Below are 27,144 nucleotides of genomic sequence, written 5' to 3'. Positions count from 1 at the left end.
TTCCTATTAAAAGTTACGAAATTCCTTCGATGTCACACTCTGACCTCCAACCGGCCTTCTCATCCCACCCAACCTTGACAAAAATCAGGTCTTTTTGCCATTGGTAGCCTCGCATTGCAACAAATAAAGACATGCATTCCATCTTGCTGCTACCAAGATTGTTGGACGAGCAGGCAGAAAAACAGCCAGGGAGGTGATTGAAGCCTGGGAAATGGGCCCCTAGTCCAGGGCTCAGCAGCTTGCGATTCTGGAGCCGTGTGTGGCTCTTTCACTCCACTGCTGCGGCTCCCTGTCACTCAAAATATCCGTCACAACTGCCAATGTGCGACACCCGCCAGCACGCGATTATTGAGCTTTTCAACCCCCGGTAGGCCAATCATGGATAAATCCAAGAAAAGAAAAGTTTCAGAAGAAAACAGAACATTTAATTCAACTATATAGGCTAGTTTTGCGGCTGCCCAAGAAATAGTCAGGCATGGGGAAGGGTTTTGTGGCTCCCGGTGTTTTCTTTTCTGTGGGAAACGGGTCCAAATGGCTCTTGGAGTGTTTAAGGTTGCAGATCCCTGACCTAGTCAGTCAACCGGAATGCTGATTTACCCCCAGTTTACCAAATACTTAGGAGGCGTGGGCTTGGCAGCACAAGGAAACAACAGCCAACGACTTACTAGTCAGCCATCCACACCCCAATCAACAACTAAAAAGCCACACCCTGTATAAATGCCACACAAAGACTAGCCCAAAACGCACAGTCTGCCAGAGAGAAGTTCCCTGAGGATGGGCTCCAGGATGAGTCCGAAAGCTCGGAAGACAAAACCTCTGGTCCCGTTGACCGACCTAGATTGGATCCTGCAGACACTAGCCTTCTCTAGTTTTCCATCTCTTGAAATAAGAACAAAATGCAGAGCTTTCTCCACAAGTGGAAAAACAACGAACAACGTGCCTTAATTAGAGATGCAAACCCAAGAACACACATCCTGAAGTCTGTGGCTTAGGGCCCCAGGGGAAATAAAGCATTAGCATACAATATCCTTTGACAAGATGGATGGAGGCTTTGGCAGCATCTTAATTCCACTCTGCAGGATGAGGCCCACAGACAGGGAAGATGGCTTCAGCAGCAGAGCCAATACAGGCGTATATTTGATTCCAGGGACACAGCAGATGGGAAATGGCAGCTTGCCAACCACCAAGGAACCACGCCTGGATTAGCAACTAGCTGGAAATGGAACTACAGGAAGAGCGGAAGGTTAGCCAAGATGGTCTATCCAAGTATGGGAACCCATCATGCAGAGGAGAAATGACACTGCTGATGATTGATTCTGCCAACTCAACCAGGAAGGGACAAGGTTTTGCCAAGAGTAAAGGTTTCCCATGTCCAGTCACGTCCAACTCTAGGGCCCCATGGTCATCTTCATTTCTTGGCCAAAGGAGCCAGCCTGGTCACATGGCCAGCATGGCTACATGCCAAGGTACATGGAACACAGTTACCTTCCTATGAAGTGGTACTTATTTATCTACTCGCATTTGCATGCTTTCAAACCGCTAGGTGGGCAGGACCTGCAGCCAGGAATGGGACCTCACTCCATTGTGTGGAGCTCGGGTTTCGAACCCATCTGACAAGCTCAGCGTCTTTAAATGCTGAGCCATCGCGTCCCACACACCATGCTATTTCCTACCCACCTTCTTGGATGAAGACCCCAAGCAGCACGGAGGGTTGAGACAGGAGAAAGTAATGACAAACCAGGGAAGAATGGCAGGCGCAATCGTTTAAAATTACCCTTCTGAACCTTAAATGATGTCTCGTGGCCAAATTTGGAGCTGGATTTTGGTGGGGTAATCTGGGAGGTTCCACTGAAATGGAGGACCCACCACCAACTGTATGGCGCCACGGAGCACAGGAACAGGAGAAAAGGAGCCAGGATTGGGGGCAGGTCCTCTGAAGGACCATCCTTCTCCATTTTTAATGTGATTCCATCAGCGAAGCTGGCAAGCCATGAGAAATCGGCCTTTCTTGATAGCAGTCCTACTAGGAGAGAGACCTTCTAGCTGACCTATGGATAGCCCACTCTCCTAATGATTCTCCTATCTTAGAGTGTGAGAACAATCCTCTTTAAGAATCTCTTTGAAAGAAAACGATGGAAGAGAAGTGAGTAGGTGAAAGGAGAGAGGGAAGGGGAGGAGAGGAGAGGAGAGACGGAGAGGGGAAAAAGGCCGAGGGAAGAGGAGAAGGAAGGAGACAGACAGAAGAAAAGGAAAGCAGAGAGGGGAAAAGAGAGAGAGAAGTGGAGGGGAGGGGAGGAGTAGGAGAGAGGGAAGGAGAGGGAAGTGGAGAAGAGGAGAAAGGAGAGGGGAGAGAAGGAGAGGAAAGGGAAATAGGGAGGGGAGAGGAGAAGGAGAGAAGGAAGGAGAGGGAGGAGAGAGGAGGAGGAGGAGGAAGGAGAGGAGGAGGAGAGGAGAAGAGGAGGGAGGAGAAGGAGAGAAGGAGAGGAGGAAGGAGAGGAGAGAGGGAAGGGAGGAGGGAGAGAAGAGGAAAGGGAGGAAAGGGAAATAGGGAGGGGAGAGGAGAAGGAGAGAAGGAAGGAGAGGGAAGTGGAGAAGAGGAGAGGGGAGAGAAGGAAGAGGGAAAGGGAGGAGAGGGAAGTAGGGAGGGGAGAGAGAGAAGTGGAGGGGAGGGGAGGAGTAGGAGAAAGGGAAGGAGAGGGAAGTGGAGAAGAGGAGAGGGGCGAGGGGAGAAAAGGAGAGGAAAAGGGAGGAGAGGGAAGTAGGGAGGGGAGAGGAGAAGGAGACAGAGAAGTGGAGAAGAGGAGAGAGGGGAGAGAAGGAGAGGAAAAGGGAGGAGAGGGAAGTGGAAGGGATAAGGGAAGGGGGGAAGGAGAAGGAAAGAGACGGGCTGTCATTGTAAATTGTGATGTATTACAAAGGAAAATGTGTAATAAAAACATTTTAAAAAAAAAGAATCTCTTTGAAGAATTACAGAACGTGGTTCCCCCAGCATGGCTGGCTGGGGAATTCTGGGAGTTGAAGTCCACAAGTCTTAAAGTTTGCCACGCTTGGATCCCCTGGTTTAGCCCCTTCCCAAGCCCCTCCATTCGTTTCCACTCTATGGTTCCAATCTGCTTCCTTGGGAAGCATCATGGTCTGATAGTCCACGATCTGTCAGAAGGTCCAGGAATTCTTCAGCGAGCACCTTAAAGGGGATTGAAAACTCAGCTCCTGGCTGCCTCCTAAATCTGCCCTCACCTGCATTCTCCGATCGTTGAAAGGAAGGAAGGGAAAAATAGACCCCATAATTCATACCACTTGGCCGGTGAAGATGATCACAGCGAGAAATACTGTCCTCAATTTTATGATTGCTGGCTTTCTCTGGGGGAGGGCGTTTCCCCCCTTTTTTTCAGCTCAACCCATCATAGATGGCCCGGTTCAAGCTGGCGCTGAAGATAATTCCAGAGGACGGGGTATCCGAGGGGGGCAGCAGGCAGCCTAGCAGGAGATTTTCAATTCCACCCCACTCTTCCCACACAAAAGCCATTTATCATGCCCCAGGCCTTTGCTTTGCAGCCGAAGGTTGCAGCTCGGTTTGTTATTATTATAGTTTCGGAGCTGGTCTGCAAGCAGCTCCCAAGAAAGAGCCCCAGTAAACAGCCCATTTATCATGGGATAAGCGGACTCAAGGCCGAGCCACCTGTCCTCTTGACACCAGCAGATAAATTGCCCACCGTTCCCTCTGGAGAAAGAGGCCTGGGGGGTGGGGGTTCCTAATGGATTGCCGTTGGGTCTCTGCAGTTGTGCCTGGATGGCAGGAAGGGAAGCCAAAGAGGGTTTACGAAGCTGGCGTAAGCAACTGCGTGACAACAGAGCCAGGTTGTCTATTCCGCCTGCTTGCGGTGACGATAAAGGGAGTGACAATTCGCACCTTCCTTCAAGCGCGTGGCAATGTGGTAGGACCTTCCTCTGTTGAACAAACAATGGCCTTGTCGTGTCCCACTCCTCCGCTGACGGCCAGGTCGGGGAAGTCCGTATCAAGCGTACCTCTGCAGCTCTGCCAAAGTCCTAGCAAAGTTTTCAAGGCAGGCAGGAGACCAGGATGTGACTTCAGCAATCCAAGTTAGACTTTGCCTGACTCAGAGAATGCCAGAAAGCAGATCCTTTATATAGGCCATGGGGTGTGGCTCCATGACTCAGCACTTATCCAGGCCTGCCCCTCCCTTCCTTCTGACGCCGCCGCCTATCAATTCTCCTGAAGCGAGGATCTCTCCAGCCTCCAGCTGTTGGCAATCCTAGCTCATGACTGGCCTCACATTCTTCAGGCTCACATGCTGTGGGGGAGGGGTTTAGTTGCTCCGTTTGCCTGGGCATGGTGCCAGGACTGGGGGCTGAAGGCACGTCAGGCCCTTCGTCTTGCTCGGCCTGTCCGGGCATGGTGCCAGGGCTGGGGGCATGCCAGGACATTCTTCCGAACTATCAGCGTCCGGCAGGAGATAAGAGGGGCCCGGCTGCGGCAGGGGGAGCGGGCGAGACACAACATGCCTACAACCGTGATGGCGAACCTGTGGCACGCAGAGCCATATCGGTGGGCACGGAAGCGTTGCCGTAGCTCAGCTCCAGCATACATGCGCGCGCTGCCCAGCTGATTTTTGAGCCTTCCGGGTCCACCGGAAGTTGGGAAACAGGCTGTTTCCGGCCTCTGGAGGGCTTGGGAGGGGGGGGAGAGAAGGCAGTTTTTGCCCTCCCCAGGCTCCTAGAAAGCCTCTGGACCCTGGGGAGAGCGAAAAACGGGCCTACCATGGGCCATCGTGTGCCAAAAGTGGGGGGAGCGCGGGGTGTGTGTGTGTGTTTTTGGGGAGAGCAAAAGGAACGAGGAGGAGGAAGGGGGCAGCAGCTGCCATCAGGGGGACTATTCATCTCCCCTTCGGACTCTATTCAACACATGGGCTCATCCCTGGAGGCTTTGAAGAAGAGATTGGACTGCCATTTGTCAGAAATAGAATCAAATAGAATAACAGAGTTGGAAGGGACCTTGGAGGTCTTCTAGCCCAACCCGCTGCTCAGGCAGGAAACCCTACTCCACTTCAGACAAATGGTTATCCAATCTCTTCTTAAAAACTTGCAGTGGTGGAGCATTCACAACTTCTGCAGGCAAGTCGTTCCACTTATTAATTGTTCTCACTGTCAGGAAATTTCTCCTTAGTTCTAAGTTGCTTCTTTCCTTGATTAGTTTCCACCCATTGCTTCTTGTCCTACCCTCAGGTGCTTTGGAGAATAGCTTGACTCCCTCTTCTTTGTGGCAGCCCCTGAGATATTGGAAGACTGCTATCATGTCTCCCCTAGTCCTTCTTTTCATTAAACTAGACATACCCAGTTCCTGCAACCGTTCTTCACAAGTTTCAGCCTCCAGTCCCTTAATCATCTGGTTTTGTGTAGAGTCTCCTGCTTGGGCGTGTGTGTGTGTGTGTGTGTGTGTGTGTGTGTGTGTGTGTGTGTGTGTGTTGGACTAGATGACCTACAAGGCCCGTTCCAAACTCTGTTAATCTATTCCTTTCCATCGAGCGGCCTCTCTCATAATTACGGCTCTTAATTTAGGGGCCCAAGTGGGAGAAAGGAATTATAGATTCATCCATTAACTTCCGAAGAGATTGAAAATAAAGAGGAGGGAATGTCTTCTTCTAGAGATTATATTTGGAAACGAAATAGAGTGACATTTGGTATTAACTTGAAAAATTGCACTAGGAAGGAAGGAGGGTGGGGGGGGGAACCTCACTAAAAATCCACACTAGGGCTGAGATCAGCTGAAGTCAGCAACTGCGCTACCTCGGCCCAACTCTCTAACTCACACAAGATATGTGTGTATATATATATATATATTAACGCTGAGTTCTCGGATGCGATAAATATTTAACAATTCTCTTCTCACCGGCGCGGGAGTGTTGCTGTGTGGCTCTAAATCTTCCTCCAACATTGCAAAACAAAATCTAATTTGGGTTTGTTTGTTTGTTTCCCCCTGCAAAATTTGTGCTGCTTTGCTGGACGTAGAGGGAGTTCTGGACTTATAACCGTTCGCTTAGTGACCGTTTGAAGTTACAACAGCACTGAAAAAAAGTGACTCATGACGGGTTTTTTTCCCCCCACTTATACAACCTTGGCAGCCTCACGTCGCGCGATTTCCATCCGGATGCTTGGCAGCTGACTCGCATTTATGACCGTTTACTTAACGACGGTGGCGAGAAAGGACGTAAAGCGGGGCAAAACTCACTTTTGCCAATGTCACACTTAGCGACATACATGTTGGGCTCCATTGGGGTCGTAAGCACCGCCTGTACTAGGATAGGGAAGCAATTGTAAATTATTTTTAATGCGGGGCTTCCTCTTACTTACTTCTTACTTACTTACTTACTTCTTACTTACTTACTTCTTACTTTTACTTACTTACTTACTTACTTACTTCTTACTTACTTACTTCTTACTTACTTACTTACTTCTTACTTACTTACTTACTTCTTACTTACTTACTTACTTACTTCTTACTTACTTACTTACTTACTTCCTTCTTACTTACTTACTTACTTACTTACTTACTTACTTCCTTCTTACTTACTTACTTACTTACTTACTTACTTACTTACTTATTTATTTATTTATTTATTTATTTATTTATTTATTTATTTATTTGAATTTTTATACCGCCCTATCTCCCGAAGGACTCAGGGCGGTTCACAGCCAGATAAAAACATGCAAATAATACAGGTAAAAACAACAATTAAAAAACTTATTAATTAGGCCGAATTAAAAATATCACTAGAATAAAATAATATAAAACCCCATTAAAAACTAAATTTAAAAACTAAAACCCTAGGATAGCCCTGCGCAAATAAATAGATGTGTCTTAAGCTCGCGGCGGAAGGTTCGGAGGTCAGGAAGTTGGCGCAGCCCTGGGGGAAGCTCGTTCCAGAGGGTGGGGGCCCCCACAGAGAAAGCCCTTCCCCTGGGTGTCGCCAGTCGGCACTGCCTGGCAGACGGCACCCTAAGGAGTCCCTCCCTGTGAGAGCGCACGGGTCGGTGGGAGGCGATCGGTGGCAGTAGGCGGTCCCGTAAATAACCTGGCCCTATGCCATGGAGCGCTTTAAAGATGGTAACCAAGACCTTGAAGCGCACCCGAAAGGCCACAGGTAGCCAGTGCAGTCTGCGCAGGAGAGGTGTAACATGGGAACCACGAGGGGCTCCCTCTATCACCTTAAACCTTAAACCGTCCATTAATTGGAAGCAACGTTAAGGTTGCCTTGCAGGACGAATGAACGGAGATTTATGCTAGAGCAGCTTTGGCTGTGATTTAGTGGCTGCTGTTTATTTATTTATTTTTCCCCCCCAGTCTGGCAAGAACCGAAGCCGTATTTTGGCTAGCGGAAGGCCTAGCCCAGCTCGTCCGCCCATTGGAATCACAACCGGCATTTTTGCTCTTCCCCAAAACGTGGATGGTTCGGCTTTTATTTTTTTTTCTTGGGAAAAATGCAAATTAGCCCCATCCTTTACGAGGAAGGATCGCACCCTGGGCTACTCGAGTAATAATGAAAATGAGGGAATCTCCTAGGCGGAAATGTGCATAAATATTAAACACTTGTAACTAATAACCTTGGAAGAGGGTTTTTTTTCCCTCTCTAAGTTTTTCTCTCTAAGCCCAACAGTTTGATGTGAGCCATTTTGGTACCAACTATTTGTTATCAATGATGGTGTAGGGTTTCCCTGACTGAAGTAGGGAGTTGGACTAGAAGACCTCCAAGGTCCCTTCCAAACTTCCTATCCTATCCTATCCTATCCTATCCTATCCCTATTCTCTTCTCTTCTCTAATCTATTATTTTATTCTCTCTACTCTTTTCTATTCTATTCTATTCTTTATTCTATTCTATTCTATTCTTTGTTGGGTAGGTTGAATGCCACCACGTGTTTACTGGACCCGTGCCCCTCTTGGCTGGTGCTGGCCACTCGAGAGGTGACACGAGGCTGGCTCCAGGCGATTACGACCGCTTCTTTGGTGGAGGGTGTCTTCCCAGCCGCCTTGAAAGAGGCGGTGGTGAGGCCCCTCCTTAAGAAGCCGTCCTTGGACCCGGCTGTTTTAGGTAATTATCGTCCGGTCTCCAACCTTCGCTTCACGGCGAAGGTTGTAGAAATATGGTGGCATATCAATTTCCCTTGCACCTGGATGAAACTGTCTATCTAGACCCGTTCCAGTCGGTTTTCGGCCCGGTTACAGCACGGAGACGGCTTTGGTCGCGTTGGTGGATGATCTCTGGAGGGCCAGGGACAGGGTTGCTCCTCTGCCCTGGTCCTATTAGACCTCTCAGCGGCTTTCGATACCATCGACCATGGTATCCTGCTGCGCGGTTGGAGGATTGGGAGTGGGAGGCACCGTTTATCGGTGGTTCTCCTCCTATCTCTCCGACGGTCGCAGTCGATGTTGACGGGGGCAGAGGTCGGCCCGGGCGCCTCACTTGTGGGGTGCCGCGGGGTCGATCCTCTCGCCTTCTGTTCTTTATCTACATGAAGCCGCTGGGTGAGATCATCAGTGGTTTCGGTGTGAAGTACCAGCTGTATGCGGATGACACCCAGCTGTACTTTTCTACACGGACCACCCCAACGGTTATCAAGTGCTGTCCCGGTGCCTGGAGGCCGTCGGGTCTGGATGGGGAGAAATAGGCTCAAGCTCAATCCCTCCAAGACAGAGTGGCTGTGGATGCGGCATCCCGATACAGTCAGCTAAATCCGGCTGACCATCGGTGGCGAGTCATTGGCCCCGATGGAAAGGGTCCGCAACAAGCGTCCTCCTGGATGAGCGGCTGTCTCTAGAAGACCATTTGACGGCCGTCTCCAGGAAGCGTTCTACCAGGTTCGCCTGGTGCGCCAGTTCGCCCCTTTCTGGACGGGATGCCCTATGCACGGTCACTCACGCACTCGTGACGTCTCGCCTGGATTACTGCAATGCTCTCTACATGGGGCTCCCCTTGAAGGGCATCCGAGGCTACAGTTAGTCCAGAATGCGGCTGCGCGGGTGATAGATGGAGCCCTCGTGGCTCCCGTATAACACCATCCTGCGCAGGCTGCACTGGCTACCTGTGGCTTTCGGGTGCGCTTCAAGGTTTTGGTACCAACTATTTGTTATCAATGATGGTGTAGGGTTTCCCTGACTGAAGTAGGGAGTTGGACTAGAAGACCTCCAAGGTCCCTTCCAAACTTCCTATCCTATCCTATCCTATCCTATCCTATCCCTATTCTCTTCTCTTCTCTAATCTATTATTTTATTCTCTCTACTCTTTTCTATTCTATTCTATTCTTTATTCTATTCTATTCTATTCTTTGTTGGGTAGGTTGAATGCCACCACGTGTTTACTGGACCCGTGCCCCTCTTGGCTGGTGCTGGCCACTCGAGAGGTGACACGAGGCTGGCTCCAGGCGATTACGACTGCTTCTTTGGTGGAGGGTGTCTTCCCGGCCGCCTTGAAAGAGGCGGTGGTGAGGCCCCTCCTTAACAAAGCCGTCCTTGGACCCGGCTGTTTTAGGTAATTATCGTCCGGTCTCCAACCTTCGCTTCGCGGCGAAGGTTGTAGAGAGTATGGTGGCATATCAATTTCCCTTGCACCTGGATGAAACTGTCTATCTAGACCCGTTCCAGTCCGGTTTTCGGCCCGGTTACAGCACGGAGACGGCTTTGGTCGCGTTGGTGGATGATCTCTGGAGGGCCAGGGACAGGGGTTGCTCCTCTGCCCTGGTCCTATTAGACCTCTCAGCGGCTTTCGATACCATCGACCATGGTATCCTGCTGCGCCGGTTGGAGGGATTGGGAGTGGGAGGCACCGTTTATCGGTGGTTCTCCTCCTATCTCTCCGACGATCGCAGTCGATGTTGACGGGGGCAGAGGTCGGCCCGGGCGCCTCACTTGTGGGGTGCCGCGGGGTCGATCCTCTCGCCTTCTGTTCTTTATCTACATGAAGCCGCTGGGTGAGATCATCAGTGGTTTCGGTGTGAAGTACCAGCTGTATGCGGATGACACCCAGCTGTACTTTTCACCGGACCACCCCAACGGTTATCAAGTGCTGTCCCGGTGCCTGGAGGCCGACGGGTCTGGATGGGGAGAAATAGGCTCAAGCTCAATCCTCCAAGACAGAGTGGCTGTGGATGCCGGCATCCCGATACAGTCAGCTAAATCCGCGGCTGACCATCGGTGGCGAGTCATTGGCCCCGATGGGAAGGGTCCGCAACTTAGGCGTCCTCCTGGATGAACGGCTGTCTCTAGGAGACCATTTGGCGGCCGTCTCCAGGGGGGCGGTCTACCAGGATCGCCCGGTACGCCAGTTGCGCCTTTCTGGACGGGATGCCTATGCACGGTCACTCACGCACTCGTGACGTCTCGCCTGGATTACTGCAATGCTCTCTACATGGGGCTCCCCTTGAAGGGCATCCGGAGGCTACAGTTAGTCCAGAATGCGGCTGCGCGGGTGATAGATGGAGCCCCTCGTGGCTCCCGTATAACACCCATCCTGCGCAGGCTGCACTGGCTACCTGTGGCTTTCCGGGTGCGCTTCAAGGTTTTGGTAACCACCTTTAAAGCGCTCCATGGCATTGGGCCGGGCTACTTACGGGACCGCCTACTGCTACCGAATATCTCTCACCGACCCGTGCCTCACAGAGAGGGTCTCCTCAGGGTGCCGTCGGCGCGGCAATGTCGTCTGGCGACGCCCAGGGGAAGGGCCTTCTCTGTGGGGGCCCCCACCCTCTGGAATGAACTACCCCCCGGACTTCGTCAGCTTTCCGACCTCCGGACCTTCCGCCGCGGGCTTAAAACGTATTTATTTAATTGTGCAGGGCTGAGCTAGATTTTAAATTATTGGTTTTAAATTGGGTTTTATTTGATATTTTAATTCTAAATTTACGGGCTTGTTAGAATCAGTTTTTTAATTGTTTTATATTGTATTTATATGTCTTTTAAATGCCTGTACACCGCCCTGAGTCCTTCGGGAGATAGGGTGGTATATAAATTTGAATAAATAAATAAATAAATAAATAAATATTATAAATTCTATATTCTATTCTATTCTATTCTCTATATTCTATATTCTATTCTATTCTATATTCTATTCTATTATTTTATTCTCTCTACTCTTTTCTATTCTATTCTATATATTATAAATTCTATATTCTATTCTATTCTATTCTCTATATTCTATATTCTATATTCTATTCCATTCCATTCCATTCCATTCCAGTCCTCTCCTCTCCACTATATCCATTGGGGTCACTGACAGGATAGCTAGCTGCAGGCTTTTTGTGTGTGTGTGTGTGTGGAAAATAGTTATGTCTTTCCGCTCCATGACAAAATCTCCAGTCAAAAACTCCTCCTAGGAGTAAAAAGATGCTTTGCTTTAAAGCAAGGGAGCCTGTCATAAAGAGTTAGCAGACGGTCTATTGTAAACTTGGAAAAAGTTGAACTAATAACGAATAATGAAACCCCCTTGAAAGCTGATTTTTACAGGGTTAAGGGTAAATAGGAAGTGACTTGAATAGAGACTGCAGGAGGACCCGTTGACGTGGGTGAACCATGAGGAGACTGGAGGCTAAAATATATGAAGAAATAGATGTCTGGTTGAATGAAAAGGACCAGAGGTGACAGGATAGCAGTCTGCCAATATTTGAGGGGCTGCCACAAAGAAGAGAGGGATCAACTTCCAAGCACCCGAAGGCAGGACATACCCAATTCCTGCAACTGTTCTTCTGATGTTTTTGGCCTCCAAGTCCCCTCATCATCTTTTATTGCTTTGTTTTGGCAACTGCTTTATATTTTAATACTTCTCAGGAACGTTCTCCCTGCAAGAAGTGAAATGCCTCTCCTTTGGAATTCAGGAAATAATTTTTTTTTAAAAAAAAAACAAACAACCCGGGAGCAGTTCTAGAGAAAATAGATTTGCCACACCTCTGTTCGGCAGGCCGGGAGAGGTTAACTTCTCGCAAACTCGAAAAGGAAACCCCAGCTCAAGTTCACAACGGGATCCAGACTCTCCAAAGGATCTCCTGAATGGCTATAATCACAAGCGCCTTTCCTCTCTAGCCGCCGTTGCCCATGCTTAATTAGGGTGAAGCGTGTTAATGATACGGGTGGCACATCCCAAAGACTGTCGCCCGGTTGCAGAATTAATTGCGTTGAGAGAAAAGATGCATAAATTGTGCTTATACAAGCTAATTAGCATGGGTTTGCTAATTAATACTGGAGAGTCAAACTGCCTTTGTCTTGTCAATTGCAATTAGCTGAAGCGATCTGAAATTTCCTCTCCTTTTCGTTTCTCCTTTTCCTTTCCAGCGGTAAACTGGCTTTTGCTGAGCGAGTAATTGAATCGTGTGTTGAAAGAGACGAGTACGGGGCTCGGTGGGTCTGCTGCTCTTTTGAGGCAGAGGTTTTGGGTGATCCGAGTGAATGGCCTGGCATTTGGTAAACACACCACCTGGATCCTCCCCCCCAACTTTCTCACCTGGCACCGGTGACTCACCCATTCAGTATTTCACAGGAGCGTAGGGATAAGGGTGCTACAGGAGACTCCCCCCCCCCTGTAGACCTAAATAGAAGCACCCGCAGTTCATTTGCTAAGCGTCTCTAAGAGGGAGACGGTGAATGCTGTCGCGTTCTGTAATCAGAGCAATCAACTCATAGCCTTTAACAGCAATTAATAAGTCAACTCCCATTAATTGGGCAGAAGGAGTTTATGTTAACATTTGCAATGAAGCCTGTTGTTTGACGCGAGGTAGAGCAGGTGGGAAGGCATTAGAGAAGCTAATGGGGAAGGTTTGGAAGTGTTTTCAGATTCCACAAGAGCTGCCCATTCCTTCTCGGTCCCAGGTCTACGTCCCAGGACACAACGGGGGGTGTGGGGGTGTGGTGTGCGAGTGTGTGTTAGTTAATCCACTTTGTCTACTGTCCTCTGCAACTGATTTCTCATGAACTTCTCAACAACACTGCTCAACAGGAAGGGAGGGAGGGAGGGAGGGAGGGAGGGAAGGAAGGAGGGAGGGAGGGAAGGAGGGAAGGAAGGAAGGAAGGAGGAGGGAGGGAGGGAGGAGGAAGGAAGGAAGGAGGGAGGGAGGAGGAGGAAGGAAGGAAGGAAGGAAGGAGGGAGGAGGGAGGAAGGAAGGAGGGAAGGAAGGAAGGAAGGAAGGAAGGAGGGAGGGAGGGAGGGAAGGAAGGAGGGAAGGAGGGAGGAAAGGAAGGAAGGAAGGAAGAAAGGAGAGAGGGAGGGAGGACAGAAGGAAGGAAAAAAGAGAAGGAGGCAGGGCTAAGGAAAGGAAAGAAAGGAGAAAGGAAAGGAGGGAAGGAGGGAGGAAGGAAGGGAGGGAGGGAGAAAATGAGGCAGAGCTAAGGGAAGGAAAGAGGGAAAGAAGGGATGGAGGAAGGAAGGAAGGAAATGTATAATAATAATAATAATAATAATAATAATAATAATAATAATAATAATAATAATAATAATAATAATAATAATAATAATAATAATTCCAGTAGGTAGGTGGGTGGGTGGGTATGTAGGCAGGCAGATGGATGGACAGACAGACAGCAATGTAGCCTTCCAGCCACCGGAATCGTCAAATGGCTTCATTGCAGCCATCTCCATATTTCAATTGAAATCTATTTCAGTCACAGACCTAAAAGCCATTTCGGCTTCAAGAGCGAAGGCCCTCTGCACAGCTTGACATAGTTGGCAGTTCCCTTTTGCAAAAAAAGACCAATAATAGAAGAAATAGTTACAACCCAGAGGAGTCCATCTGGCAGATCACTTATTCCTGAAATTATGTACTACACGGTGAGAGAAGAAAAAAAAAAGAAAGAAAGAAAAGGAGGACCTCAAACCGAGCTGCCCAAGGAGCTCTGAGAATAGGACAACCAGCAATCTTATGAGCTCAGAATTTCAAGTAAAATCCCGGGTCAAAATTGACAAGTGCTTCTCAGATTATATGTTTTACGAGCAGCTTCTCCTGCAGACGAGGTTTTACTTGGAAATAGGACCTGCCTGATGATGTTTCAAAAGACAACGGTTGTGTCTTTGGCGCGATCAGACGACAATGTTGACATGGTCAACGTGAATTTCATTTTTGTAACTCTCACAACGCTGCAAATATGGGTATTGGTCAAGGGTGAAATGCTTCTCGGTTCGGACTGGGAGCATTTCACTTCTCATCCAAGAAGCTTCTTCAGCTCTGGAAAAGAACTGGAGACGCTTCTTGGATGAGAAGTGAAACATCTTCAAAGAAAAACCAGAAAGTCCAGTTACCTCCTGAAAAAGCATCTGCGGGACAACCATGACCTGGATGACGGAGATCCTCCACAGACCTCCAGAGAGATGGAACAGATGATCAGGGCCTGGTGGATCTTGACTGGCTGTTGATGATCCATCATTCCTTGCTTGTTATCCACTTTGACCCTCCTGAATGATCATGGGCAAATGTCAAATAGAAATGTAAGCGCAAGGAGAACTTTCTTGAACCAAGGTAACTCCAGAATGAAACTTGGCTGAATGTCTTACCATCAAGAACTCTCACAGTCTGGTAAACAAAACTGCCAGGTGCCTGAAGCAGATCAGAAGAGGTTATATCAAGCCCATCATCAAAGAGTAGATGGAGAACTGTTGTTGTTGTTAGTTGCGAAGTTGTGTTCGACCCATTGTGAACCCATGGACAACGTTCCTCCAGGCCTTCCTGTCCTCTACCATCCTCTGGAGTCCATTTAATCTCACGCTGACTGCTTCAGTGACTCCATCCAGCCACCTCATTCTCTGTCGTCCCGTTCTTCTTTTGCCCTCAATCTTTCCCAGCATTAGGCTCTTCTCCAGGGAGTCCTTCCTTCTCATTAGGTGCCCAAAGTATTTGAGTTTCCTCTTCAGGATCTGGCCTTCTAAAGAGCAGTCAGGGTTGATCTCCTCTAGGACTGACCAGTTGGATGGCCTTGGAGTCCAAGGGACTCGCAGGAGTCTTCTCCAGCACCAGAGTTCAAAGGCCTCGATTCTTTGGTGCTCAGCCTTCCTTATGGTCCAACTTTCACAGCCATGCATTGCAACTGGGAAAACCAGAGCCTTGACTATACGCACTTTTGTTGGCAGGGTGATGTCTCTGCTTTTTAGTACGCTGTCTAGATTTGCCATAGCTTTCCTTCGCAGGAGCAAGCGCCTTTTAATTTCTTGGCTGCAGCTCCCATCTGCGGTGATCTTGGAGCCCAGGAAGATAAAATCTGTCACTACCTCCATTTCTTCCCCATCTATTTGCCAGGAATTGAGAGGGCCAGATGCCATGATCTTAGTTTTCTTAATGTTGAGCTTCAAGCCAACTTTTGCACTCTCCTCCTTCACCCGCCTCAAGAGGCTCTTTAGTTCCTCTTCACTTTCTGCCATTAAAGTGGTATCATCTGCATATCTGAGGTTGTTGATATTTCTCCCGGCAATCTTAATTCCAGTTTTTGATTCATCCAGCCCCGCCTTTCTCATGATGTGCTCTGCATATAAATTAAATAGGCAGGGCGATAGTATACAGCCTTGCCGGACTCCTTTCCCAATTTTGAACCAATCAGTGGTTCCCTGCCCAGTTCTCACTGTTGCTTCTTGACCCACATATAAGTTTCTCAAGAGACAAATAAGATGATCTGGTACTCCCATCTCTTTAAGAACTTGCCACCGTTTGTTGTGATCCACACAATCAAAGGCATTAGCGTAGTCTATGAAGCAGAAGTAGATGTTTTTCTGGAACTCCTTAGCTTTCTCCATGATCCAGGGTATGTTGGCAAAAGATGGAGAACTACCTTAGAGCTATTCTGAAATAACCTCTAATAGACCTAGAAGCCCTTCTCCAGATGCCCTGTAATCTCTTGTCTTTTCAGATTACGTGGTTCTCAAACACAACTGCCTCCCCTTTAATTAGCCTCCGATTCTAATTCTCGTGCTGAGGAACGTCTACCGAGACTTGAAGCCAAGGACTCCAAGCAGATGGCCAAATGGCAGATAGCATTTTCATCGGTTGGTGTTCCACCACCAAGTGCTGCATACATTTTGAGGGACAGCTTGTGTTGCTCATCCTCCTGCCGCCGTGAATACAAATTCAGCTTCCCTCGGGACTTTTTAATCCTTATTTATTCGGGGCCGCTTAATTTTTGCTTTAGCTAAACCGTACCGATTGCGAAGGCTTGTAATCTGTTCCTCGGGCGAGCCAGCCGGACTCCCCCAAATTTGAACAGAAAGTTATGACCAAAGGAGAGCTGCGGAAGAAAGAGAGAGAGAGAGAGAAAGAAAGGAAAGGAAAGGAAAGGGAAGGGAAGGGAAGGGAAGGGGAGGGGAGGGGCGGGGCGAGGCGAGGCGAGGCGAGGAAAGGAAAGGAAAGGAAAGGAAAGGAAAGGAAAGGAAAGGAAAGGAAAAGAAAAGAAAAGAGAAGAGAAATGAAAAAAGAGAAAAGAAGAGAAAAGAAAAGAAAAGAAAAAAAAAAAGAAAAAGGATCGCATTGCTTATTGAACCCAGCCGCCCACAGCCTGGATCTCCCCAGCAGAGGAAAATGAGTCATTGAAGAGTGTAAAACAAACCGAAAGGAATTACAGGAGGGGAATTAAAACATTTTCCATTTGCTGAAAATTCTGCCTTCTCATGCCCACAGCCCCATGCAGGCTGGTAAATATGCAACTGCCTCCAGAAAAGAGCCGACAATAGATTATAAAGGTGTGTTTGTTTGTTTGTTTTTTGCATGTGTAGAAAATGGGGATTCCCAGCGTATTTTTTTGGAATATGTTCAGTCTACGGCTTTTTGCTTCTCCTGGTTCGTCAGGGTTTAATCCCAGAGCCTCAAAGTTGGAACCCACGTGCCGTGAACTGCTTGCTATCATGTCAATGCACAAATTATAAAATCGGTATTCCTTATTAAGAAGTAGTTTGGCCCAGTAATTAAAATTCTGAGTGACAAACGAAGGAGGCCACGAGTTCTAGTCGTTCTTCCCTTAGGCGGGAGGGTCAACTGGGTGACCTCGGGCCAGCTCTTCTCTCTCGATCCATCTCAAGCATCTCACAAGTTGCTGATGTTGCAGGGAAAAAAGTGTGTTTGTGTGTGTGTGTGCATTGGGAGTGTATTGGTAGTCCTCGACTTATGACCATAAAAGGAGCCCAAAATTTATGTTGAGCCAGACGTTTAAGTGAGTTTTGTCCAATTCTACTACTCTTCTTGCCACATTTGTTAGTTGAATCACTGCAGTTGTTAAGTTAGGAACACGGTCGTTAAGTGAATCTGGTTTCCCCCACTGACTTTGCTTGTCAGAAGGTCACAAAAGGGGATCATATGACCCCGGGGACACTGTAACCGTCATAAGCACGAGTCAGTTGCCAAGCATCTGATTTTTTTTTTTTTATCGCATGACCATGGGGATGTTGCAACAGTCCTGATATATACATAGATACATACCAGTGGTGGGTTTCAAAGTTTTTTACTACCGGTTCTGTGGGCGTGGCTTGGTGGGCGTGGCAGGGGAAGGATACTATAAAATCCCCATTCCCACCCCACTCCAGGGGAAGGATACTGCAAAATCCCCATTCCCACCCAACTCCAGGGGAAGCATACTGCAAAATCCCCATTCCATCCCCACTCCAGGGGAAGCATACTGCAAAATCCCCATTCCCACCCTACTCCAGGGGAAGGATACTGCAAAATCCCCATTCCCTCCCCACTCCAGGGGAAGGATACTGCAAAATCCCCATTTCCTCCCTATCAGCTGGGACTCGGGAGGCAGAGAATAGATGGGGGTGGGGCCAGTCAGAATTTTTACTATTTGAGTCTCCGAACGACTCAAAATTTCCGCTACCGGTTCTCCAGAACTGGTCAGAACCTGCTGAAACCCACCTCTGATACATACATACATTCACACACACACAAACACATGGAGCTTCACGCACGCATTCTTGCCTATTTCTGCCATGGCTCAGTTTCGAACAAGCCACTGCCGTGGGTTGAAGACACCTGATATATAGATAGATAGATAGATAGATAGATAGATAGATAGATAGATAGACAGACAGACAGACAGACAGACAGACAGACAGACAGACAGACAGATAGATAGATTGATTGATAGATATAGATATATAGTTCTGCCCTGTATAAAATAAAACTGGGCTATAAATCAAATGAATAAATTTGAAAGCTTTTTTTTTAAATTAAACATTATAAAAGACATAAACTTACCATGTCTGCTCTTTTCTTCTGATTTCCTGCTTCTTCCAAAGCCTGGGACAACTGGCCCTTTCAAGAAAATGAGAGGAAGACCAAGATTGAAGAAAAGGACAAATAACTTCAGGGTTTAAAAGAGAGAATGAATGCTGCAGGACGAACTAAGGAGTGAAACAGTGGAAGTGTTTCAATATGTCCCAAACAACAGTAGAATTCGTTTCTTGTCAAGGCAAAAGCCTTCGGACGTCGGGCCAGGAGGCCCACAACTCCATGATTTCGTACATGTCTAATAAGGAATGAGTTTAATCTTCATGCAGTCATAAGAAAGATGATTTTTTTCAATCTAACCACTAGCACTGATGAAGTTACCTAGTTGGGTCATGAAACATCTGCAAGGAAACGACCAAGCTCAGACCCCACCGTCCTTCTCCTCCTCCTCCCTTCAAAAACTCCTCCCTTCTAGCAATGATGATGTTACCCAGTTGTGCCATGAAACCAAGCTCAGAGAGCACTAAGGATCCCACAGCTCCTCCTCCTCTCCTCCAACCATCTCCCTTCTAGCACTGATGATGTTACCTAGTTGGGTCATGAAACATCTGCAAGAAATCAAGCAAGCTCCGAGAGCACCAAGGACCCCTCAGCCCTCCTTCTCAGACCTTCTCAGTCTCCTCCTTCTCCTCCTCCTGCAAACCCCACTCCCTTCTAGCATTGATGATGTTACCTAGTTGGGTCATGAAACGTCTGCTAGAAATCAAGCAAGCTCAGAGAGCACCAAGGACCTCCGTCAGTAGCCTACGGTGCTGGTGGCGGAATCGGACAGTGATGAGGCGGAGGCGAGGCCAGGGCCATCGAGAAATGGGGTGCGGACTCCAGAGCCTCCAGAGGCCGAGAGAAGTGAGGAGGAGGAGGAACTAGGAGAGCCTGTCCCTAATGCCCGAGTGAGAAGAGCTGCCAAGAGGCAGGAGCAGCTCAAGCAGAGAGGTCACCTTGGGGGTAGGGCCAAGAGATAATTGGCCCCTCCCATAAGGCTTAAAAGGAGACCGGCATCGGTGTCTCAGTTTGCCAGAAAACAACATTGGAGCTGCGCTCGTCCCATTCTCTGCTCCGGATGTTTCTCTGAGAAGACCTTGGCAGCTCTCCAGTCTCTGCTCGAGACGCTTATCTGCAAAGGACTTTGGCAATTATCTAAATTGGACCAGGCTGGAGATAATGACAGACTGTTTTGTGTGAGAAGCCTTTGCTTTCTTTTGAGTTTCACGACGCTGGGAATGGGCCAATTCCCAGCTGCTTGAATAAAGTTTATTTTCATTAAGGACTGCGTTTGTTGCTACCTGCTCGGGTCTGGGTCACAGCACCCACCGTCCTTCTCCTTCTCTTCCTCCCGTCAAACCCTCCTCCCTTCTAGCAATGACGATGTTACCTAGTTGGGTCATGAAACATCGGCAAGAAAACAAGCGAGTTCGGAGAACAGCAAGGACCCCTCAAAACTAACTTTCTTTGAATGTCATTGAGTATTTTCTAGTTAAACTCAGGTGCAAACCTTTAGTAACCTGGACTGGCCTGATTCTTAAATTTTTAAATTTTAATTGTGAGTTTTAAATTGTTGTAATTTGTATGGGGTGTAATGTTATTTTAAATTTCTGGCATATTTGAATTAGTTTTTTAAGGGTTGTTTTAATTATGAAGTATATTTCTGTTTTGTATTTTACTTGCCTGTTCACCGCCCTGAGTCCTTCGGGAGAAGGGCGGTATACAAATTAAAACATCATCATCATTATTATTATTATTATTATTATTATTATTATTATTATTATTATTATTATTATTATTATTATTATTATTATTATTATTATTATTATTATTGAAGAACATTGTGCATAGGCTGGAGCACTAAATTTGAACCTTTTTTTAAATTCGCATTTATATCCCACCCTTCTCCGAAGACTCAGGGCGGCTTCCACTATGTTTTTGGACATATATGAGTTTGGACCTGGTTCTTTCCCCCATGAATGAGGCGGTAATGTTGGCAATGGAAGAGTCAAAGGCCAACGCTTGCTACTATGGTCTTACTACAGGGATTCCCAGAGAGACTCCATGTCTGCCTTCCTTTTTCTCTTCATTTCTATTGAAAGTAAGTGCTGAAGAGTGCTACTATGCCCAGCAAGGCCTATCCAGAAAGGCTACTAATCATAGCACAGATCTATGGAAAGGCCTGTAGCACTTCTCAAGATAATGGTTATGTCAATCTAAATTAGGCTGTTTACTCTGTAGGTTAAGTCAAAGGGAATGTATTCTCATTTTTCGCTCCTGATCAATTATTATAATAAAAACAAATTGAAACTGAACAAAATGTATTTTGGATGGGCTTTTCAACTTCAGAATACCAACTAAGCAGACAGCACTATTATGCTATTGTGGGAGGGGGAGGAGGGAGGAGGAGGAGGAGGAGAAGAGGAGGAGGAGGAGGAGGAGGAGGAGGAGGAGGAAAAGAAGAAGAGGAGGAGGAGGAGGGAGGAGGAGGAAAAGAAGAAAAAGAAGAGGAGGAAGAGGAAAAGAAGAAGAATAGATGGTATCGTCTGATGCAGAAGAGATCTCCGGATCCCTGCTCTGTTTCACAATCTAAAAACTTTGAAAGGTTCATAACCCAACAGCATTCTGGAAATCCAATTTTAGCCGACAAGAGTTAGAAATAGCTTCTGGGCCTGCCACATCCCAGCCTCGTCGTGGGCGATGCCATGGTAACTTTGGTCGCTAAACAAGTCATTGTAAGTCAAGGACTACCTGTACTGTAATAGCCCACTAAAAAAAACCCCAAAACCTGAGACCATAAGGAGAGCAAAAGTCCATTTTCTTAAAGGCAGCTACGTGGAATCCATGCAACAGCTGGCAAGCACAGCCACCTCTGACTCCTGTAATCCGAGCATCCTACTGCCCTCGGTTTCAGTAAAAAGAAATAAAAAATTAACAGTGCAATATTGTGGTTGAGAATCCCACCTGTTGCTATTGCAATGTTTTGATTCGTAAACACAGGCCTCTCCTAAGCCAAAGTAAGTGGGTACTTGCTGTAAAGCTCTGAGATTTAAAAAATAAAATGAAATAACAATGTGCAATTCGTTGTCGCACAGTCGTAATCCTGCAGAGAAAACCGATCGCATGACGGGACTCATCTTTTCCTTCCCGGTGCTTAATTTTAAATTCACCACCAAACCACGTGGATGGAAGGAGTTTTTCTAGAAAATTCGATGCTCTTAACCCCCCCACCTCCCCAGGCAGGAAGCAACGACCCCAACTTCAAAACCTCGATGGGTAAGATAGCTTTAGAGGTTTGCCAAAAGCAATTTATTTTATCATTAAAGCCCGCTGCCTGGAGCAAGGAGAGGAGAAAAAAGGCAACCTGAATAGAGAATGACAATCCCATTCATTGTTGGTTTGGGTCAATGGTTGGTTGCCACGCCACGTCTCCTAACGCCGTGGCCAGCAAGTGAATTCTGGGGAAACACCGTCTCTGCAAACCAAAAGCTGGTTCTTCCCAAAGGTGCTTCCCTCCCCCGTCGTCCCCTCCCCAAAGTACTGTTTTTTTCCCTTGAGAAAGAAGAAAAGGTTTCGCTTCTCATCCAAGAAATTTCATCGGTTGCATGATGGAGCTGATGAAGCTTCTTGGATGAGAAGCTGAACACCTAATACTATTTACTAGTATATTATTATTATAAACTTATTCATTAAATGTGAGTTATCTTCTTCTTCTTCTTCTCCTTCTCCTTCCTCCTCCTCCTAATTCTTCTTCCTCTAATTCTTCTTCTTCTTCTTCTCCTTCTCCTTCTTCCCCTCCTCCTCCTCTTTATTCTCTTTCTCCTCCTCCAATTATTACCTACGTATTTGAGAATCATAGGGGACGCAGTGGCTCAGACACTGAGCTTGTTGATCAAAAAGTCGGCAGCTCAGCGGTTTGAATCCCTAGTGCCGCGTAACGGGGTGAGCTCCCATGACTTGTCCCAGCTTCTGCCAACCTAGCAGTTCAAAAGCAGGTAAAAAATGCAAGTAGAAAAAATAGGGACCACCTTTGGTGGGAAGGTAACAGCGTCTCCCTGGCCACATGACCACGGAGACGTCTTGGGACAGCGCTGGCTCTTCGGCTTTGAAACAGAGATCAGCACCGCCCCCTAGAGTTGGGAACGACTAGCACGTATGTGCGAGGGGAACCTTTACCTTTACCTGAGAATCTCCACAGACAAAAACCTGGCTTGCTAAAGTCTTATCCACTCAACATCCGTCGTTAAATCTGAAGTCAGTTTGTAATCAGGACGAGCCCAAAGGTGAGGGGTGATTGGATTGTTTTGTCTTCTCTGCTCCTCCTAAACCAGCCAAGGCCGCTCTGCCCATTGGAGAATCAGCCCAAACAATACAGGGAAAACTCTGGCTTAACAAAAATGTGACAGGATACCAATTTTCCAAAAATTTTACTGAAGATCACAGGCGCGGCAATTTGGCAGCTCCGTAACGCCTCTCTGAAAAATAGACCGACAGAGGCATAAAAGTTGATTTTCAAAGATACAAATGTATGTACGTACACACACACACACACACACACGTAGGCCTGTGAGAGATGTTTCATGCATCTTCCTGTGGGAGGGGAAGCCGATTTCCAACAGCTGCGGTGGAGCTGGGTTTGTGTGGGAGGAAAAGATTGTGCGACAAAAGTAAGTTCCAATGGTTCTGCTGCTAGACTTCCTATTTGCATACTGCCACACGCTGTATTAAAATATTGTGAAAGCTGGTAGGAGAAATAATTTCCGTCGGTAAAACATGCCAATTTATATCAGGATAAAAATACACTTTCCTTTTGCTAAGGGAAGTGACTGAGTTAGCCCTTTTGCCGCAAAGGAAGGAAGGAAGGATGAAAAAGAAGGGAGGAAGGATAGAAGGAAGGAAGGAAGGAAGGCAGGGAAGGAAGGATGGAAGAATGGATGGAAGGAAGGAAAAGAAGGGAGGGAGGAAAGAAGAAAGGATGAAAAAGAAGGAAGGAAAAGAAGGGAGGGAGGAAGGAAAGAAGGAAGGAAAGAAGGAAATAGAGGGAGGGGAAAAAGGAAGGAAATTAGATAACGTACCTTCAGGATGACATCATTGTTCTATGTACTTTAAGGCAACATTGATAACCAAAATCTCCTCATGTAGAAATTATAAACAAGGAAAATTTTCATCTAAATTGCAGCAAGCTATTTGTCTTGACTTTTGATGTTATTTGATTTGTCTGCTGCATAATATCTTCCTCCCTTCCTGAATCCCTCCCTCTTTCATGATTTCCTTCCTTCGTCTCTCACTCAATTCCCTCTCTCCTCCTTTTCTTCCTCCCCTGTTTCTTACCTGCCTCCCTCCCTTCTAACCATTCCTTTTATCTCTTCCTCACTCCCTCCTTCCCTCCCTTCCTTTTCCTTGGTCCCAGAAAGACAGACGGCAGGATGGGAAATTTAACAGACCATCCCAAGGAACGTGAAGAAGGAAACTTTTTAAATAAGTGAATTGCCCCTTTCATGGTCCTTGGGGAAGGTCTGTTAAATTTCCCATCCTGCCGTCTTTCTTTCTGGGACCAAGGAGAAAGAAGGGAAGGAGGAAAGGAAGGAGTGAGTGAGTGAGTGAGGAAGGGATAGAAAGAATGGTTAGAAGGGACCAAGGATGAGGGAGGGAGGGAGGGAGGGAAGGAAGGAGGAAGAGAAGGAGGGAGGGAGAAAGGGGAAATACAGAGAAAGAGACTCAGACTAACTCCACCTTAATTATGCTAGTATAAGTTGAGCTGGAGAATTATTTTGATGGGCATTCAAGGCTCCCTTTACGATGCAGCCTGGTGGGAAAGATCTTTCTAGTAATCCAAGAGGCTCACTTCCCCAAATTTGCTCGCCTTAAACGGCTTGTCAATAATGAGAAACCCTACATTTTCTTTATCCCCAAAGTGTCGGATGTGTATGGAACGCCATCAACCTGCAGAGTTTTTGAAGAAAGACAGAAAATCCCAAGATAGACAGATAGATAGAAAAGAAAGAAAGAAAGAAAGAAAGATAAAGCTGCTTATCTCCCCTCCTTATTTTCCTTCAAACATCTTAGAAGATAAAAATCCAAAGATGAAAAACGATCAGTGGAGATCTTGGGGGAATACTATTATCTTAAATCCATTCATGTCCAGACATCTTCACCGTCGCAAAAGGACAGCTCGGTGACTCTTGGACACGTCCATGTTGTGACCGAGGCCCAAGTAGTGATTACCAAACACAATTCAGTCCTCAACAGACTTATTTTATTAAAACAGCTGAGAATTAATTCATTCTCAGCTTAATCCAAAACAAAATTCTTCATAAATAGTCCTTCGGCCTTATCACCAACCTTTGTTGTCTTTGGCAACCTGCCAAAGGCTTTTCTTGGCAAACCCCCCACAAAGTTCAAGAGAAGCTGACAAGAAGCGATGGAATCAACATTGCTTTCCTACAAAGAACCCAACGGCTCATTGCTGCTCTTTTAAGCCTTATGGGAGTGGCCAATCATCTCCTGGCCTTACTCCCGAGTCATCCTTTTTGCTTTAGCTGCTCTTGCCTTCTGGCAGCTCTTCTCATGCGTGCACTAGGAACAGGCTCCTCCTGTTCCTCTGCCTCTCTGCTGTCTGCCTCTGGAGGCTCCGGAGTCCGTGTATGGCTCCCAGATGGCCCTGACCCCATCTCTGCCTCCGACGCAGAGCCCTCGTCCGGGTCTTCCTGACTCAAGAACTGGCCCATCGTCCTTCCCAGCCTCCTCACTGTCTGACTCCGCTGCCATCTCCTCAGGCTGCTGGCGGACCACAACAGTCCACTTGCCAAGCAAAACTGGCCAACGGCCACCTCCTCGGAAGTCCAAGGCAGCATGGCTTACCAACATGGCCACACCCAACGTTAGCGTTATTCTGTTTTTGTGGTAAGCAAGTAACAATGGTGGTCCCGACGAGACTCCAGAGGAGCCTTTCCACGTTCTTCGTCCTCTACCGGAAAGACTCTTGAATTTCCATTCTTGGAACCCAATTATTCCATCACCCAAAATAACTGGCAAAGTTGCCTAACGAGGAGACAACAGTACTCTCTCCATTAATTATACCTTTACGGAAATAAAGGCAACTGTGTCAGTCCAATGATCTAATAGAAGCTTTCTTCTCTTTCCACTCCAAAAGGAAGAAAGAAAAGAAAGCTGGTTATTTACCATGCAAAGGGAAGAAACCTTCAACCATTCTATTCTAAATTGAAACTCCTATCTGGCCATAATCAGTAGAACTTTGGGTTCATGTCTATGGAAAATCTCAGTCCTCCAGGTCCTGGTTGTCCCAAAGGTGCTTTTTCAAGAGGCAGCTGGACTTTCTGTTTTTTCTTTGAAGACCTGAGGACACAGATTAAACCTCCAAGTGGCCTCGACGATGCTCTAAAAGAATGCAAATGACCAGCTGTCTGGAAGGAATAGAAGCCTTTCCATTCCCTACCATCCAGTCTTTGGGTTTATGTGTTCTCAGAGATGCTTTTTCAAAAGGCAACTGGACTGTGGGGGTTTTTTTCCTTGAGTGGGGGAGGAGGAGGAGGAGGAGGAGAGGAAGGAGGAGGAGGAGGAGGAGGAGGAGGAGGAGGAGGAGGAGGAAGAGGAGTTTTGCTTCTCATCAGTTCTGGGCATCCTCAGTTCTGGGCAGAACTTCTGCCAGTATTGATGAAGCTTCTCGGATGAGAAGCAAAACCTCTTCAAAGAAAAACGAAGCTCGGTTGCCTCTTGAAAACGCACCTTCAGGTCTTCCTGGCCACATTTTCAATTCTACCCTAGTAGCCTTTTGAAACTTGGCCTCAACGTCTGTCGTCCTTGTTTCTCATCCTACCAGCGTTAAAGGCAGGCGAGGTTTGTTCTATTATTCCGGCGGCGGCTCCTTCCTTCCGCGGTCATTTCATCCACTGGCTCAAAACGTGTCACTTCCACCTCGGGGACGGAAGAATTGAACGAGAAAAGGATCGGATGGGTTGCAATTACTTTATAAAAATCTCCTTTCCGCGTTTAAATAACCAATCATTTCGGAGCAGGGCACCCATTTCATACCTGAGCTGTTGCTTCTAGTCAAAATCAGAGACGGGAACTGTAACATCTAATAAAAGGGCAGGGAGCATAAAACCTAATCAGCTCTGCGAAACTGCCATGTAATTATAGCCTGCCCTAAAGGTACAGCTAACCAATGGATGTTTGGCTCCTGACAACGTCTCTTTTGCGGGTTTTTTTTTCCCCTCGGATACTTTCTCGGGGTGAGGAATAACGGCGTGTTTATAGAACTCGCTCTAATAAACCAGCCCAGGTCTCATCGTCTGTATTTGATTGACTTCCCTGGAAGAGAGGTTAGCAAAACACAATTTCCGATTGCAAAGTGTGTGTGTGGGGGGGAAAATTGGTTAACGATTCCCCAGCCAATCTTTCCGGAAAGAAAATTTCAATGGAATTAGCGGAATCGCTTCCTAGACAAACCTGTCCGTTGCTGTTTAGAATCCGCATTTGTTATACGGGAAGTCCTTGACTTGCAACCGCTCGTTCAGTGACCGTTCCAAGTTACGACAGCACTCGGGGGGGGGGGAATCACTGAGGACCGTTTTCCACACTTAGGACCGTTGTGGCAGCCTCCCCGTGGTCACGTGATCAAAATTCAGATGCTTGGCAACGGACTCGTATTTATGAAGGTCGCGAGGTCCCGGGGGGGGGGGCAGGGGGGCATGCAATCTTCTTTCGTAACTGTCTGACAAGCCAAAGTCAATGGGGAAGCCAGCTTTGCTTAACAACAATGTGATTAACTTAGCATTTGAAGCAATTTGCTTAATGGCGGCAGCATGAAAAGGTCATAAAATAGGAGAAAAACTCATCTGACAAACATCTTGCTTAGCAACTGAAAGTTAGGGCTCAGTTGCGAT

General features: G+C 47.2%; 1 protein-coding gene across 3 annotated transcripts in view; it reads right to left on the bottom strand.

The window, feature by feature from the left end:
* The window catches only part of MAD1L1 (mitotic arrest deficient 1 like 1), a 389,702-nt gene that overhangs the window by 203,903 nt on the left and 158,655 nt on the right, over window positions 1-27,144 (bottom strand). For all 3 annotated transcript variants that reach the window (XM_058157103.1, XM_058157104.1, XM_058157105.1), the window contains exon 13: window positions 18,224-18,280. In XM_058157103.1, the coding sequence (XP_058013086.1) occupies window positions 18,224-18,280 (57 nt within the window). The remainder of the gene's footprint in view (window positions 1-18,223; window positions 18,281-27,144) is intronic.

This window comes from Ahaetulla prasina, chromosome 14 (assembly GCF_028640845.1).
Source record: "Ahaetulla prasina isolate Xishuangbanna chromosome 14, ASM2864084v1, whole genome shotgun sequence".
NCBI lineage: Eukaryota > Metazoa > Chordata > Lepidosauria > Squamata > Colubridae > Ahaetulla > Ahaetulla prasina.
Note: the sequence above shows the minus strand (reverse complement) of the source record. Positions and strands in the feature narration are given on the sequence as shown.